This window comes from Electrophorus electricus, chromosome 5 (assembly GCF_041902795.1).
Source record: "Electrophorus electricus isolate QZ-2024a chromosome 5, ASM4190279v1, whole genome shotgun sequence".
NCBI classification, from domain to species: Eukaryota; Metazoa; Chordata; class Actinopteri; order Gymnotiformes; family Gymnotidae; genus Electrophorus; species Electrophorus electricus.
Window position 1 is genome coordinate 15,347,031 of NC_137501.1, and position 17,760 is coordinate 15,364,790.

The 17,760-nt window shown below is 50.0% G+C and overlaps 1 protein-coding gene across 12 annotated transcripts in view; it reads left to right on the top strand.

The window, feature by feature from the left end:
- tbc1d1 (TBC1 (tre-2/USP6, BUB2, cdc16) domain family, member 1) overlaps positions 1-17,152 on the top strand; it is a 49,841-nt gene extending 32,689 nt beyond the window's left edge. For 6 of the 12 annotated variants that reach the window (XM_081714299.1, XM_081714298.1, XM_081714300.1 and 3 more), the window contains 14 exons: positions 83-160; positions 1,165-1,448; positions 1,664-1,681; positions 2,029-2,172; positions 2,732-2,851; positions 3,917-4,044; positions 7,978-8,175; positions 10,635-10,796; positions 11,236-11,397; positions 12,267-12,511; positions 12,718-12,877; positions 14,115-14,284; positions 15,694-15,870; positions 16,169-17,152. In XM_081714299.1, coding sequence (XP_081570425.1) covers positions 83-160; positions 1,165-1,448; positions 1,664-1,681; positions 2,029-2,172; positions 2,732-2,851; positions 3,917-4,044; positions 7,978-8,175; positions 10,635-10,796; positions 11,236-11,397; positions 12,267-12,511; positions 12,718-12,877; positions 14,115-14,284; positions 15,694-15,870; positions 16,169-16,381 — 2,259 coding nt within the window. In that variant the 3' untranslated portion in view covers positions 16,382-17,152. Of the gene's footprint in view, positions 1-82; positions 161-1,164; positions 1,449-1,663; positions 1,682-2,028; positions 2,173-2,731; positions 2,852-3,916; positions 4,045-7,977; positions 8,176-8,824; positions 8,905-10,634; positions 10,797-11,235; positions 11,398-12,266; positions 12,512-12,717; positions 12,878-14,114; positions 14,285-15,693; positions 15,871-16,168 lie in introns of those variants that run through there. The other 6 variants (XM_081714301.1, XM_081714302.1, XM_081714303.1 and 3 more) reach the window with 6 other exon arrangements.
- Positions 17,153-17,760: the final 608 nt, after the last annotated feature.

Genomic DNA, 17,760 nt, shown 5'->3' on the forward strand with positions numbered 1-17,760 from the left:
ACACACACACACACACACACACACACACATACACACCTTTTCACTTACACTCTTTGTGTGTGTGTTTGTGTTTGTCCCACAGAGCAGCAGCAAATCCCGGTCACAGAGAGAGATCGCCGACAGCTCTTCCTCTATGCCGACTCTCAGCAGTGTTCCACAGGTCCGTTCCCCCCCCCCCATATCTCCCTGTCCCTCTGCTCCACCCGGGAAGCCCTGCCCATCACAAGCTCCTCCCTCTCTCACTGCTGGGTGTGGCCACGCCTCCCATCACATGATCTAAGCCACTAAACAAACAGCTCACCGGCATCTTCATTCACTCCAGTGATTCTCAAGAGACCATGTTCAGTGCAGTGTTTGCACAAGAGATAAAAACGTGAATACGGTATACCCCCGCTTAGACAGAAAGGGATGGAGAGGGAGGGGGGAAGGCGGGTGTGGAGAGATGGAGGCACAGAGAGCGAGGGAGGGCCTCGCGAATCTCGCTCCCTCTCGCACGCGTCTGGGCTGACGGCTGTCCCGCGTCTGGCTGCACTGGGTGTGTCGCACGTTACCACAGAGGGTGGGCCTCCACCACTACACCTCACCCCCCCGCCCCCGGCTCCAACACCAAGCACGACCACAACCGCCAAAGCCCTCGCCTCCGCCCTAGTCCGGCTGACGTGTGGAGGACGGATGAGTGTCAGAGATATGAGAACCCCTACCGAGTGTTTGCAGTGTGAGCGCCGTCAGCTGGAGTGCGGTGTTTGCTGATGTACCGTCAAACCTCCACCCAAACGGACGAGGGAGGTTCCTCCCAGTCCAGACAGAGGAGAATTCAGCTGCAGTTTGCCGCCTCTGACACGTTCATGTTGACTTGTACACTTAAGCGTTATATGTCGCTTTTGCTTTGCTGACATTATCATATGAGGCCTGTATGGAAGGTCTTTGTTTTCACGATTTTTAACACAACTCTGTTCGTTATGGTGGCGGTGTCACTCGCTGATGTGTGAACCTGTTGACGTACGTTTCCCTTGGTGCGCACCAAACCCGCAGCTCGCGCTGGAAGCAGGCTCTGAGGGGTGGAGCCTGTGTCTTGTGTGTCCTTTCCGATTGTCTTATGGGTGGAGACCTGCGTCTGGTCTGATTGTCTTATTGGTGGGGCCTGTGTCTTCTGTGTCCTTTCAGACCGTTTTATTGGTGGAGCCTCCTTCCCCGCCCCTCCACCCCTCCAGCCCCCTGCGTGCCCACAGTTCAACGGGGGACCTGAAGCGCCTGGAGGCCAGGGATGGGGATTCCGAGGGTCATGACCTCCAGGCCCAGGGCTTTAGGAAGCGGGCGAGCACGATAGGCTACTCCCCCTCGCTGTCGCCATCCAGCCTAAGCGTCCCCACCCATCTGTCCACGGCCGCCACTAAACCCAAACTCGTACGACACTACTCTGTCAGCACGGACTCACCCCATCAGAGCAAGTGAGTGGGGGTGTGTGTGTGCGTGGACCTGTGTGTAGATGGGGGCCGGTGTGTGGGGGGGTGTGTGGGTTTTTCTGTGTATGTGGGTGCTGATCCCCACCCCCCCCCATGCTTACACTAGATTTTTTTTAAATGAATCCGGGTGGTTTTCTGTGTATCCCCACAAGCCCATAAATTGCGAATATCAGATCAATGTGACTTTGCTCTTTTTGCAGTTGCGGTGCTGTTAAGGGGTAAGAGAAGCACTCGTAGATGTGCCACAGGGTTTAATGGCTGTTGTGTTCACCCTGCTGGTGCGCTGTACACGGGTTGTTCAGGGCCTTTCCTTCCTCTGCCGGCTTTTGAGGAGCCACAGATACTGCAGCAGCAGAGACGCGCTCTGCGGTTTCACTTTCTGCCTCCTACATGATCACTTACTGTTTGGCCCTCATGACCTCACTTCCTCTAGCCCATGTTCCTGCTTTGGTTTATTGCACTTCCTATGTTCTCAGTCCGCATCTGTTATCACTCGCTTTCTCGCTCTCTCTCACATATTCCCTTCCCTCTTTCATTAATTTTTCTCGCACTCTGCGGCCGTCAGGCTGTCTCATGTCAGTGATGCGAGCGGCCCGCCATACACCCCTCTTCCTCCTTTCTCTCCTCCTCTTCTTCCTCTCCCGTGTCCGAGGTCGACGAAGCCGAGAGCTTTGGCCCTCGAGCAGCTCGCCCGGCCCCACAAACGGAGGTAGTGTGTGTGGGTGTGTGTGTGTGTGTGTGTGTGTGTGTGGAGGTGTGGTGTGCTGTGCTTTGTGTTTGCTGAGTTTGTGGTCTCGGGTGGGTTTTCGCCAGATGTGGTTGAGAGGGCGTATGCTGTATCGTGTCATCGCATTCGCTATGACAACCTGCAGCATTTCACTTTGTGGTTTTCCATACCTGGTCTGTGTGTGTTTGTGTGCTAGTATGCATGTGCATGTTTGTGCTTGCACGTGTGCAGGTATGGAAGGTGTGCGTGCGTGTGTGTGTGTGTGTGTGCGTGCGTGTGCATGTTGGGGGGGGGGGGGGGGGGGGGCGTTCATTAACTCAGTAACTGCTTCCATTATTCACAGGTCTGCCTGCTTTAAAATGGTTGAACATCATGTGTTCCAGCTCCATCCACACTGGCTTGTCACCCCCTCTTTTAATCTGTCACCATATGTCTCCTCTCTTTCCTGCTCAACCTCTGTCATCTTCGTTTTGCTTCCCCCCTCTCTCTCTCTCTGCCTGTCTTTCTCTCCGTTCATCTCTCTCTCTATGCCCTCCCTCAGTCCTTCAGGACTGAATAGTCTAAGGGCCAAACTTCACTCCGCCTCTTCTGTTCCAAACTTCCTCAAGTTTCTGGCCACAGTTGAGGAGCACGATGACTCCTCCCTCTCGCTAAGACAGAGGTACTGGCTTTCTCTCTCTCTCCCTCTCTCTCCTCCTTGTTCTCTTCACTCTGTGCATCTCTCTCTCTCTCTCTCTCTCTCTCTCTCTCCTCCTTGTTCTCTTCACTCTGTGCATCTCTCTCTCTCTCCTCGTTCTCTTCACTCTGTGCATATCTCTCTCTCCTTGTTCTCTTCACTCTGTGCATCTCTCTCTCTCTCTCTCTCTCTCTCTCTCTCTCTCTCTCTCTCTCTCTCTCTCTCTCTCTCTCTCTGTCTCTCTCTAGCCTCATTCTAGCAGCAGCCGTTGTTCTAGTGATTGCTATAGTTAGCTAGGTGGCTAGCCGACACTAGTTACTGTGTCCCTGACGCCCCGGGTCACATGGCCTTCTTTTCCACCGTAGGGCCGCAGAGTTCTGCCGCTAAGCAACTGCCAGTCGCCACACACGTCTGATGAGCTGGATCATTCGGAGTTGTCTGCCCTCCTTTTAGCTTTGCATTTCATGTCTGCCAAACAGCACGGTACCTTTTCACAAACAGCGGCTCTGTTTGTTCAGACCCATTCAGCTCAGCACAGTTGACTAACAAAGATGAGAAAACTGATCTGAGCACAGACTGTAAGTGTCCCGTGCCAGATCCTGCACTTGTGGAGACGTGACAGGAACTCTTACCATCTGTACCCTGAACAGTTCGGCCCAGCGGAAGGGAGTCTTGCTGCACCCTACAAATGGAGAAACGCCTCCTAACCTAACCGGTTACATAAACGCTAGCGATGAGGTGGCCCTTCGACCTGGAAACGGATCCCTCCGTCAGAGGAGTCCGGGTGGACGCCGAAGTCCCCGTGTTGCTCAAATGCTCGGTGCGCTCGGCTGTGGTGAACGGCATTCTGTGATTTCCTTCTCCTGCTCTAGCGATCTGAAGAGTGATGTAGGGCTTGCAGGACAAGCAAACAGCCAGTAGAGGGCGACGCTCCATATCTGAAGCGGGTCACGTTTAACGTCGCCTGCCTACTGTATGGCGATTTAGGATACAGGTCACATTTGTGTGTGATATTAAGTATCAAATAACCCATATTTTTTGTGTGTGTAGTGATGTAGCAGCCCTGTCTAGTCCTGGGGTGGTGGGAGAGCACAGTCCACTCTACAGCCGCAGACACTCCTGGAGACAGCAGATCTTCCTTAGAGTGGCCACGCCACAGAAAGGCTCTGATACAGCAGGTAACGCACGCAGACACGCACACACCTGTGCAAATGCGGCCCTCCTACACACCCCCATTCACACGCACACACACCTGAAAAACCCAGATAAGTGAGTTTTGAAGATTAGGGCAGGAGAGCATATTTGCTCTCTGATAAGGTGAGCGTGAGACGTGGAGATCACAGCGAAGAGGCGTTCTGGCTGTTGAGTAACCCCAGGCCCCGCCCACCCGCCGGCGCCCAGCCTTCTGCTTGTCCGTCCCAACAATACCGCCGTCTGCGGAACCCGTTACGTCCAGCATGCAAAACCTGCTGTCATGGGAACGGGAGGCTTCGGCCTGAAAGGAAACCAAATGGCTCCCTCCGGAATGCCCTCCAAACAGGGAGAAGGTCTTTTAACTGACGTGGGCCGCTTCGCAAGGTCCACCGCAGGTGTTTTCTGAAACGCAAGTCGAGCGTGAAGGATTAATGCTCAGCTCTGTGGCGTGCCAAGGGACAGGCCGTCATCTTTCAAATAAACGCGCGCGCACACACAAAAAACACACACACATTAGGTGACCAAATCCACCAGGCTCCAAGAAAGTGTGTAACCCCTGTCTGTGGGCCCCTGCACGCGCATTTATGGAACCAGCTGAGTACTGCATATTCCTGTTAGCCGAGTTGTTTTTAGTAAAAAGCGCCTTTCTCTTAAAGTGCACTATCAAAGCATTGTCAGAGAAAATGAAATGACACGCGCACACACACAGTTGTGTTTAAAAATGAAGAAATTGGGTGGTGTGTGTGTGTGTGGAGGTGTGCCGTGTTTTTGTGTTTGCTGAGTTTGTGGTCTCGGGTGGGTTTTCACCAGATGTGGTTGAGAGGGCGTGTGCTATATCGTGTCATCGCGTTCGCTATGACAACCTGCAGCATTTCACTTTGTGGTTTTCCATACCTTTCCTGTGGTGTGTGTGTGTGTGTGTGTGTGTGTGTGTGTGTGTGTGTGTGTGTGTGTGTGTGTGTGTGTGTGTGTGTGTGTGTGTGTGTGTGTGTGTGTGTGTGTGTGTGTGTGTGTACGTACATTCATGGGCGTGCGCACACATTAGATTTTTCTAATTGTAGTATTGCCTCTCGGCGATACTGATATCAAAAAAAGCTGCAATATGCAAATCACTGCCAACTTGCAAATTTCTTTCCTTTGTGTGGGCTGACGGTCCTGACCAGTAGGGGGGGGTTGTGGTTTGCCAGTGTTGTGGAACATGCTGTGGCTTGTACTGCCATCCCAGTGTCGAGCAGTGCAATCACCCCCACACACACACACACACACCTTATTATTGAACTGCCTGGAAATTCTCCATTTGGAAGCAGTCATTTTTTACTGCTCTTCTGTTTCACCAGTAGCCTGAATATTGCAATAATAACCCATTTATATTCCACATATCCTATAAATATCCCATTATGGTTCAACCCTTGTCCCCTTATATCTGTGTGTGTGTGTGTTTCTCCTGCCCTAGCTGTAACCTTATCTGGTTTCTGGGTTTAAGACACATTTGCTCAGGGATGGTTCCTTCCCTGGATCAACAGCCTATCAAACATATTTTCAAGTGTGTTGTTTACAGACCTCTAGACGAAAGAGAAAGAAGAAAGGGAGGGGGAATGCAAATAACGAAACGAACAACGTTCAGTTACTGTACTGGTGTTTTTTTAGGGCGTTTTTGCCTGGGTCGTTCTGGCTCACCGCGCTCGAGAAGCTTCCCCACCGTTTCGAGGCCTTCGGGCAGGTGGGACTCCGGGCGCGGACTCTGCCCCCTGAGCGGGGCAGGCACGTTTCCAGCCGCTAGACACGTATCTGCGAGCGAGCCTCCCCTGGGATCCCCGTGCGCTCAGGAGCGGGCTCAGCAATGGGCTCAGCAATGGACCGGACCGGCCGCGGCATGCCAAAACCAGGCACGGGTCTGTGACTGGATCGGGCCTGACGAACCGAGCAAAGTGAATCTGCGTTGGGGTGTCCGGCTTCCTTCAGCCGGGGTGCGCTCACGGCGCCAGTCACCACCAGCCCTTCCACACTCTAGAAAACGGCCCCACTGGCAATCCCCCCCCCCCCCCCGGCATGCTTGGGTGAGAATTGAGAGAGAGCGAGAGAGAGAGATTCACTTTGCAGTCACACCCTTAAAAGCTCTGATGACATATCACTGCTTCTGTAGCTCTTTATTGCTAATATTACACAGCATAAATGGCTGATGGAAAATTGTGTAAACACATGCCCACTTGATTTTAAACCTCCTGAAACACCACTGACACCACTGGGAGCTCACCGTGAAGACATTTAACACGAAGGTCCACCCACTGTGCCCAGTTTCCCATGTGTCTTCTTGCCCCAACACGGCTTGCCAGCCTGTGATGGATGACGTTCTGGGGCCTCAATAGGGTGGCGTGAGGTATGCTGGGGCCCACTCTACGTACATACCTCACACACCCTCTCCACACATCTCTTCCCCACCAGTTTGGGCTGTGTGGGGGAAGCTGTACCTGGGTTTTTTAGAGCTGGATTGTACAGGCACTGCGGCAGGACAGAGCAGGAACAGAGACTGACTCTGTGTGTGTGTGTGTGTACGCACACCTGTTGGGTGTTGGTCGTTGTATTCCACCCTGTGATTTGCTGGAGGTCATGCTGGCACAATGCCAGATGCCAACGTTATTGACCCATTTGTGTGTGTGTAGGCACGCATTTTTTTTGTGTGTGCGTTTTATCTGGGCGTTGGCTGAGGCGATAGGGTCATTTATTTGCAGAGGTCTCCTGGATGTTTGTGTTTTGTGAAGATGGCGAGATGCATGCGAGTGTGTTTGCAGAAGGGAGTGTGTGTGTGTGTGTGTGTGTGTGTGTGTGTGTGTTTGCAAAGGGAATGGAAAGTGTCTGAATGTTGGCGTGTCTTTTTTTTTTTTTTTTTCTTCTTTTTTTTTTTTTTTTTTTTCACTGCCCATAATTCGGAATAATTAATACACACAGCTGTGATGGATTTGGAATTAGGTCATCCACGTTTAGTGTGCAGAGAGAGCTCTGAGGGGTGTGTGTGTGTGTGTGTGTGTGTGTGCGCACCTCTCAGTATATCTCTGGCTGTGCAGTTGTATTGTCCATTCAACACACATGCTTCTGAATAGCTCAGACCTCTGGAAAATGTTATTCCTGAAAATGCATGTATAATGGTCCTCGCTGGGAGTGTATGGTCCCATTCTGGCCCCGCTAACACTCTGCGTGTTTGCCTTTCTGTGCTTGCATGTGTGCATGTGCGCACACCAAGTGCTACAAAAAACCGAGGACGCCACCCAAACGACAGGGCGGATCCAAGTCCTCAAAATACCACTTTTGTTTTGAAGCAAAAAAAAAAAAAAAAAAGTGTTGAAAGAGTGAGTGAGTCAAAAATGTTGTTGTAGTTACAAACAGAATGAGAGCACCTGATAGCACCTTGACATTCAAAGGCCTATTCTCTGGAACAAGTGTGCGTCTGTCTTTGTGTAGACGCCTATGTGTGTGCATAGTTTATATCCCCTACAAAATATTAACCATTAAAAACACAAATATTAAGCCCCTAGGCAGAATGTCAGGGAGCTAACCCTTACGTTTAGAGGAGACCATTAGCTATGAGTCCACGTTCTCAGTACCACGGACATGGGCGTAGTTGTGGGGGGGGCATGTAACAACAGCACCCCCCAAATTCATGCTCACACTGCTCATATAATGTGTTGGTTGTAGTGGTGTGAACAGTGTCTCTACCCCAAAGTTGAAATTACACCTACACCACTGACCATGCACCTTCCATTGCTTAGTTAACAGCTGCTGGCCTTAGATTTGAATCTGCCATTTACACAACAGTTAACCGTTAACACTCTCTCTACCTACCTACCTACCTTCTGCTTCATCTGTTCTTCTGCTTTCCCTTTGCCATAATGTCTCCCACCCCGCTCTGCTCCCCCCTACAGAAAGAGGAGAAACTTCTCTGGAGGTCGGAGGTAGACTGGCCATCGGAAGTGGAGTAGGGGGTGGAGACTGTGCCCTGGGGGTGGTACCGGAGGAGACGAGGAGGCACAGCAGGGCGGAGCTACGGGAGCTGTGGCGGAAGGCCATCCTACAGCAGATCCTACTCCTGAGGATGGAGAGGGAGAACCAAAAGCTCCAGGGTAAGTCGAGGGGCCCTTTTGAGTCACGGGTCCTTTTGGATTCTTGTCATGCCTTGCCTTATTGCCCTTCTGAAGCTGAAGCACAGCGCTGCTACACTTATTTCTGGAGCGTTCCCTTTTTTAATTTTATTTTGCAAAATGTATTTATTTTTTCATCGACTGACTGTTTTAGTTCTCCACAGATCCAGCCACTCACACTTGAGCTGTACACAATCACATTTGTCAGATAGGAACTCCAGCCTGAATGTTCGTTTTTGTTTGTTTGTTTGTTTGTTTGTTGGGTTTGTCTATGGCTGGTTTTGTTTCTTCCGGGAGGCTTGTGAGTGAAAGCCCTTTAACAGTGTCTGGCCGCGTGCCCACACCAGGCGAGCAGGCCTCCATGGCCCAGCTAACGCTAAAGGCATTTATGCAAAAATATTCCCAGCAATGTGGGCGGGCCCTCATTACACATAATCTGACATTCTGCTTTAGTTCCACAGAACTGCTCAGAAAACCCCTGCCCTCCCCTCCAGTGCCAGAGGGATTATTAGATGGCACACCCTCAAACACACTCATACCCACATACGCATACTCAAGTACTTGTATTACTTGTATTACTAGACAGGATCTAAGTCATTGTGTAACTAAATCTTTTTAATTGTCAGCCTAAAGTCAGCCTTAAGTCTGACCCTGACCTGACGCTCACCCCAAGACCAAGCCCAATCTTCGGCCGAACACTCACCAAAACGTGTAAGCCTTAATGCCAGACTTGACCATAATCGAACACATGAAGGATGAATGTGTCACCATTTGTACCCTTAAGAAATGTCCATCTGAGAGCTTAAAGTCCAAACAATTACACACCCACACGACCCAACCCACCTTCTATTAATGTCAACAATGGAATTGGCCAAGACCTTAAAAATAAAAATGTAAAAGCCTGTGTCATGGGGAAAAAAAAACACACACACACACAGACAAGCCTGTGGACACGATGCCAGCCGCAGTCCCGTCAGCATAGTTACGCTCCCCCGGGGGTGGGTAGGGGGAGGAGGTGTGGCCACACGTAGGCTGGGGGCGGAGCAGCAGCAGCAGGTTCCTTTGTCTCCGCCCCCAATTGTCTCTCTGTAGGGGGAGGCTGACCTGCCCACTGCTACCAGCCACCTGCTCGGACATTCCACCATTCCTCGTTCTGCCCCAAATTGTTCGCGTGTGCATACGGTCGGTGCCGTGTGGGAAGAGGGATTGGGCTTTATTACAGCAGTGCGCTTGTGCACACACACACACACCCACCCAAAGCATTATGGGAAATTCCTGTTCTTTATTTGGGCTGATATTTTTCCCCCTGGATAAAGGCTAGACGATGAGTCACAACACGTGCGCTCACACTAACATGCACTTAATGTCTTTCTGGGCGATGGGTTCGGTCCAAATCCCTCCAGCAGCTTCGCTCGCATTACCTGAATCACTTCTTTCCAAAATTTTCAATGAATCACCAAACTTTTCCTGCAGTGGTAATGAATCCCTTGTCCGTGCAACACAGAGATGGGCATTAATACGGTGATTCGTTTTTGTTTGTTTTTTTTCCATTCGGAAGTGAACCGATCTGAAAGTAAAATCCCCTCCCAGGATGTTGTTCCAGCCTCTTGGCTTTGCTAACCAGTTCCAGCCAACATGCGGACGGCGTTACCGAACCCATTTGGGTGATCCCGAGTCGTGTGTCGAGACTCACCTTGTTGTTCTGGGTTGGCTTGGCGTCCCTGGCGCTGGCTATGGAGTTTGCACCGCGCCACGGGCACCAGTGTCCAAGTGCTGGGCAAAGGGCAGACAGCTAGATCAACGTCCTGAGGTGGCGAGCCTCTGCCTGACAGGTGCCAGATCACCACCATGCTGTCGCCTGTAAGAGGAAGTGCTGGTTTCCTGCTTGCAGAGAGCCAGTTGCTCCGGTTCAGAGGTCGCGGTCCTCCTGCCAGGAACTTGGCCTCCGCCTTTGGCATTGACAAAAATACATTTATTTATTTTTAACATTTTTTTTTCTCTCTCTCTCTCTCTCTCTCTCTCTCTCTCTCTCTCTCTCTCTCTCTGTGATGGTTTGCCAAGCTTTCCATCAGGGTGGTTAGTTTATAACTTGATTGAGTCTGAATTCTCTCTAAGTGAACTAATGCCACAGGGGACATTCATAAGTGCACTGCTTTTAATTGTGTGTGTGTTTGTGTGTCTGAGTGTTGTCGTCTGTCTGTGGTTTATACTATATATTTTATACTATATATCTTGTGTATTCTTTGTGTGTGTGTTTGTTTTCCACATATGTCAGTACAAGTGTGTGTGTGTGTGTGTGTGTGTGTGCGTCTTTTTACACTTTTGTGAATACGGATATGTACATGTGCTAAAATAAAAGAGAGAAAAGTAAGCATGAGTGTGGCCTTATTGTTGCTAAATGATTTCATCACGTGCGTGTGTGTGTGCGTGTTTGTGTGCAGCCTCAGAGAATGACCTGCAGAGCCGCAGGCTGAAGCTGGACTATGAGGAGATCACGCCCTGCCTGAAGGACGTCACACTAGTCTGGGAGAAAATGCTCAGCACAGCCGGGAGGTCAAAGGTCAAATTCGACACAGAGAAGATACACACTGCTGTCGGGCAAGGTAACACGCGCGCCCATGTGTGGGCGCACACTACAAAACACTTTCCAGCTGACTTCAGTGCAAGTGGTTGCGTCAGTCGCCCTCCCATGGCTCGTGTGTGTGTGTGTGCGCGTGCGCCCCCGTGCTTGCCTTTGAAGTGGTCTGACCCAGTGACCAAACATGACCAAAGGTTCTTGGGGAAGTCTCTCACATATGTATGTGCACATGCATGACTCCGAGACCACAGCACGCGTGCTCCTGTTTGACATGATGGGTGGATATGCCATTACAGTGGGTCGGAGATTTCCTTAGCACATGCTTCCCGGTTTATGGTCCATAAAGTTTTATGATGTATGCAAGAGAATGTCATTTAATAATAGAGAGGATGATTAACCTGAAGCGTTTCTTCATGACTGTTTACATTCTCAAGGGTAATCTCATCTCTCTGTCGCTCACACAGGTGTCCCCAGGCAGCACAGGGGAGAAATCTGGAAGTTTCTGTCTGAGCAGTACCTCCTGAGGCAGCAAGTACCCAGCGCCAAGCCCCCCAATAACGACACCCCTTATAAAGAGCTACTGAAACAGCTCACCTCCCAACAACACGCCATCCTAATAGATCTGGGTTAGTATCACACACACAGCTCACCTCCCAACTCCATGCAGTTCTGTATATAATGCAATACCTCATTAATGATTAACAAAATATACAATGTACAGCTCAAATACATATACACACAAACACACACACTGAAACAGCATTGTACTGCTTAGATCTGGGTTAGCTCTACTACTCATCAGCCCTGTCTCTCACACATACAAACACTCCTGCACACACGCTTTTGTGTTGCCTGCTGTTGGCATGGGTGTGTCTAGGGGTTCTGTTCACCTGTTAACTGCCGTCTCCATGGTGTTGCACGGTAAACGGGCAGCCATCAATCCCAGCAGGAGTTTGTGTGTGTGTGTGTGTGTGTGTGTGTGTGTGTGTGTGTGTGTGTGTGTGTGTGTGTGTGTGTGTGTGTGTGTGTGTGTGAGAGAGAGAGAGATAGAGACAGAGACAGTGCATGATGAATGAATGAATACAACATCCACTCTTGGGGAACACGCACACAAGCACCTGCAGGCCTGTATGGCTCACTGAAAATCAGTGTCTGTCTTCAGCTGATGCAGTGCTGTAACTATGTAGTTATGGGGTAAGAGAACAGGGGCCCTACAACAGGCACGAGCACATGGTGCTCTAGCCTCTTCTCAGGGTGGAGAACTGGAGAACTCACTGACCCTTCAGTGTTGAAGAACAGGAAATAAACCTGCAAAATGACAGAGGAGAAGTAAAGGGGATTTAAGTGCATTCTTTATCCCCCCTCTCTCTCTCTCTCTCTCTCTCTCTCTCTCTCTCTCTCTCTCTCTCTCTCTCTCTCTCTCTCTCTCTCTCTCTCTCTCTCTCTCTCTCTCTCTCTCTCTCTCTCTCTCTCTCTCTCTCTCTCTCTCTCTCAGGCCGTACTTTCCCTGCTCACCCGTACTTCAGTGCCCAGCTGGGTGCGGGCCAGCTCTCGCTCTATAACCTGCTGAAGGCCTACTCTCTGCTGGACACGGAGGTGGGCTACTGCCAGGGCCTGAGCTTTGTGGCCGGCGTGCTGCTGCTCCACATGAGCGAGGAGGACGCCTTCAGCATGCTCAAGTTCCTCATGTTCGAGCGTGGCCTGCGCAAGCAGTACCGGCCCGACATGATCATCTTGCAGGTGAGGTGCCTCGCACTGGAACAGCCCTGCGTCTTCTTATAGTACGTTATCCACCTGGCAGTGGAACAGCCTCGAGTCATATTCATCTCCTTTCTTCTCACTCTCTCAACCCCTCCCACTCTTAATTGCCCTGCCCCCCTTTTTTTTTTTCTTTTTCTTCTTCTTCTTCTTCTTCTTCTTCCTCCCCTTTCTGTCACCCTCCCCAGATCCAGATGTATCAGTTGTCACGGTTACTGCATGACTACCACAGGGAGTTGTACAGCCATCTGGAGCAGCACGAGATCGGCCCGAGCCTCTACGCCGCGCCCTGGTTCCTCACCGCCTTCGCCTCTCACTTCCCCCTCGGCTTTGTCGCCAGAGTCTTCGGTGCATGAGCGCGCGCACACACACACACACACACACACACACACAAACAGGCATGCTGTGTGTGTGGTATACAGGATAGCATTTAGTCAGAGACACCTGGGCCGCTGATTTTGCATGTAAACAACTCTCACACATCTGGCTGAGCTGATGGGTGAGGAGTACAGGTGTGTTCGAGTTGTTACAGCACAGGGCCTTCTGATGCGCTTCATTGGTGGCTACTTCATTGCTTGGTGCATCATTGGTTTGCGTTTCACTGGTTAGGCTGTTTCACAGGTTTGCACTTCGCCAGTTTGCATTTCAGTGGTTGGCGCTTCACTGATTAGCGGTTGGTGCTTCACTGGTTGGCGGTTGGTGCTTCACTGGTTAGTGGTTGGTGTTTCAATGCGTGGCGCGTCACTGGTTTCCATTTCAGTGGTTGGTGCTTCACTGGTTGGCGCTTCACTGGATGGCGCTTCACTGGTTGGCGCTTCACTGGTTTGCATTTCAGTGGGTGGTGCTTCACTGGTTAGCGGTTGGTGCTTCACTGGGTGGAGCGTCACTGGTTTGCATTTTAGTGGTTGGTGCTTCACTGGCCGGCGCTTCACTGCTTTGCGTTTCACTGGTTGGTGCTGCAGTAGATCCAGGCTATGGTGATTCACTTGCCTGCCTCCATCTCTTTTTAGCTGTCTGTTCCTTCATCATTCTTGCTCGCTCGCTCTCTCTCTCTCTCTCTCTCTCTCTCTCCCTCCCCCCCTTCTTTTCTTACTATTTCTCTCTTGCATGCTCTTCCTGTTTTTCTCCCTTTTTTTCTGCCTTCAGTCTCACCCCCCCATCCTCGCTTGCCCCTTTCTCTCTCCATCTGTCTCTCGCTTTCCACACTATTTCTCATTCTCTCTGTCTTCCCTCCCTCCATCTGTACCCACATGGAGGACGTTAAATAGTGATACCTGTCCAGTGGCGCTGACTCTGTTGTGTGTAATCACAAACCCACAACTGTGTGCGTGCGTGCATGCAGGTGTGTTTGCAATGTGAAATACACCCCTCAATTTTAGTATAATGAAAAGCCATCATGTTTTAACCATGTGTTCACACACACATAAATAAATATAAATACGCACACGTGCCTTTGCTCTTTCACCCTTTGGTGTGGGTGGAGCTATCTCTCCTAGCACAGTCAGTTGCAGTGAAACAGCAAATACACAAATGTTCATGGGTTTTTTTTGTTTTTGTTTTTTTTCTCCGTGTGTGTGTGTTGCAGATATGCTGTTCTTGCAGGGATCGGAGGTCATTTTCAAGGTGGCACTGAGTCTTCTAGGTAGCCATAAGCCCCTGATTCTGCAGCATGACAATCTGGAGTCTATAGTAGACTTCATCAAAAGCACCTTACCCAATCTGGGACTGGTACAGATGGAGAAGACCATCAACCAGGTGTGTGTGTGTATGTGTGCGCGCACGCATTGGTCAATGTGCATGTGTATGCCCAAATGTTCCCCTGTGGGGCTCTGCATGCTTCCATTCACAGGTTTATGTGAGTATTTATTAGAAAATCTTGCTAAAATAGGAAAACACACTTTTTCCTGCCAACTGGTTAAGGTTGGGTCTGGGCCTGTGATTTGGGTTTACATTAGATTTGGGGCATGTTAGGGGTCAGGCTCAGTGTTAGGTTTAGGGTTGTGTAAGTGTTGGGTTAGGGTTTGGTAAGGGTTGGGTTTAAGGCTGAAATATTAGCAGTGTTGATGTAAGTTATGTAGGAGGTGGCACAGATAAGTGTGCTCAGTCACCAGAGCATTACAAATATTAGAATGAATATACGCACAGCACTTTGAGTGAACAACCAAGTATGTGCTCTGACAGCATTGTTTCCTCTCTTCACTGTAACAGCTTGTGATTGACTGTCATAGTGGAATTGGGATGGAGGGAGAAAATATCAGTGCAGTATTGTAAACATCCATCAAAGTCTGCTCCAAGGCCAGGATGCGAGAACGAATCATACTAAATCCACCTTCAGACTAACTGCTGACTCACATGTCCATGATTCAGTTACAGTTTATCATGCAAGTCAGGAGAGAGAGAGAGAGAGAGAGAGCTGACATTTCAAAAGTAAAGGGGGAAAGTTGTAAAGATGACAAGCTGCTATTGTAGATCGTTGAGAGAGATGTACACACACGTGACATCACCTTTTGATGGCACTCGTCTTACAGAACCAGCACTTGAGCCAAACCACAATCCTAGCGCACACCCCAAACATGTCTGTCGGAGTACGTTTGTATATGGAACTAAACAAAAACACAAACAAAAGCAGGCCTCACACCCACATCACAGAGCAGTTAAACGGACACACCTGTGAACAAGTGTCCGTGCGCATTTGCAGTTGCATGACGTACGCTTTCGTCTCAAGTACTCCTCAGCTGACAAAACCAACAAGCTCGGTAAAGAAACCCCTCCCTTTTTAGGAGAAGAGGACCTGCCAGGCCTGAGCTGCGGGTTCAGGGCCAGAGCCGTCGCGTGGCCTATTTAACGCGCTCCACGCCTGGACCCTCCCTTTTAACTGCCACCCAAGCGACCGTGACATCCTCGTGCATGCCGAGTGCTTCAGTGCGATCGGGGCCGGGGCAGTCTTGCTTTTCCGTGCAGGCGGACATGTGGGGAAGTCCGAGCGCTTAGATGTCCTATCTAGAAACTGTGCTGGGAAAATAAAAGTGTCCTGTTGTTACTTTGTATGTGTCTTTTTGGTTTTTAAGGTTAGAAATTACAAATGTTATGATCATTTTTGTTATATTGTACACGACACCCCCACCCCCCCACACCCACATTAATGTGTTTGGGTGGGTGTGTAGGTCTTTGAGATGGACATCAGTAAGCAGCTGCAGGCCTATGAAGTGGAGTACCACGTGCTTCAAGATGAGTTGCTGGATGGCCCTTCCACTCTTAGCCAGTCACAGCGCGCTGCCCATCTGGAAAAGACCAACGGGAGCTTGCGGCAGCAGAACCTTGATCTGCTCGAGGAAGTGCAGGTAGCCCACTGCACTGTAAAAGTCATATCGTCAAACGGGTAAACGCATAATTGCATAATGATGAAATGTTGGGAGCCAGTTTTGCACGCTTTTCCTGAACTAGTTTCACCAAGCCGGTAAATCTGTTATGTAACTTGAAAACTATGAAGATCAGTGACCATTAGTGGGTAGCAACAGTAAACCTGTGTTTTAACACCAGGCAGAGAAAATGTTATATATCCCTTCTCTCTCGCTCACTCCTGCTCTCTTCTCTCTCTCTCCCTCTCTTTCTTCACACTCTTTCGCTCTCTCTCCCCAGGTGGCTAACGCTAGGATCCGGTGTCTGGAGTCTCGCGTGGAGGGCCTGGCTACCAGCGAGGCCGTTCTGCGCTTGGAGGTCTCCTCCCTCCAGCACGAGCGGGCCGAGCTGCAGCACACCGTAGCCCGGCTCCAGGCCCTCCTGGCCAGCCACGGCATCCCGCACCAGCCCTGCCCCTCCGAGGACGCCCGCCCCACCGATGCCACTGAGTGATGAGAGCCTCGCCCGCCCACCGGTTGGATCGTCCGCTCGTCTCCTTTTGGAGAATGTAGTGAGCCAGGGAGAAGTGAGAAGCCACTTCTGTCCTGTGGATCACAGCCTTGTTTTGGGGTGTTGTACTGATCATTTCCACTGACTGCATTCGTATAGTTCACTGTGCCCCTTTATTCCCTTCTGAGCAGAAGTGTAAAACGAGAGGGGATTAAAACTCACCAATACGTGCCTTCCTGGTTTAGGAGTCAGGTAACAGACGGGTATTCGGAGTTTGGTCGGAGAACCAGAGTGAAAGCCAGAGCCAGGGAGAAAGCAGGGCTCTCCCCCAGGGCCTGGAGCTTCTGCTCTTGGCAGTATGGCCACCAAGCCCCCTTTCCTGCTCTGGAGCCCATGTGCCTAAAAGGCAGAGGTTGACGACCTCACAGAGAAACACCTCCCCCCTCCCTCCTGTGATTATCAACATGGAGGCAATTGGCACACAGTAGTGTACATTTCCTGACACTTTGAGTGTGAGCATGTAGTGTTCACACTTGTTTCTCAGTGCATGTTTGTATGGATGTCTCTGGAAATCACTCCGTGTAATGTTGAGCACTGCTGTATTCGATTGTACTGTAAACTTTGACATAAACTTTGATCAAAACAAAAGAAAAACATCTGCTGATATTTACACCCAGAAATTTACTGTTTTAGCGCTGATCTGCTGTTTTCCAGAAACCAAAGTTTTGCTTCTGTTTTGTACCAAAAATATAATTAAAGTCTCCCTGATGTTGATTCTGTATCTAACTCAGACTACATTACACACAATGCATTTATTCCGCTACCAGACGCCTTAGTAATACAACCAAATAATATTGATAAATAGGCGTTAAATTCGGCTGTAACACAGTGGGGCTAAGGTCTGGTGTATATGAACGGCATACGGAGCTGCACTCAGGTACTTTATGGGAAATGTCTAACTAGCTTCGAAAAACCCAATTAACTGCGATATGATCAGTGGCACTGGCATCCAGCCGGCGCATCCGTCCATCCCCTCCTGCTCTACCGAGCCGCGATAATTCGTCTTCCGTTTACAGATTTTGTGCCGCATGTGGTAATGAACTGGCATGCTCTGTTCTCGTGCAAAGTGTCATTCATGCAAGCACGCTTTCAAATCTTCCAGCCGCTTTGTGGTGTTTCATTTTATGGCAAGGATTAGTCCGTGATGCTTCACACTTCAGATTATTGGAGTTTTTCTCTGTGGTAACGCTACACCGGGGACTTCTTTCATAGCGTACTATGCCATACTTGGCTGTAGTTTACAGAGCTGCTAGCTAAATTAATATAGGAGGCCATTTGATGCAAGTTTGTTTTTTAATTACTTAAAACACATCATCTGTAAA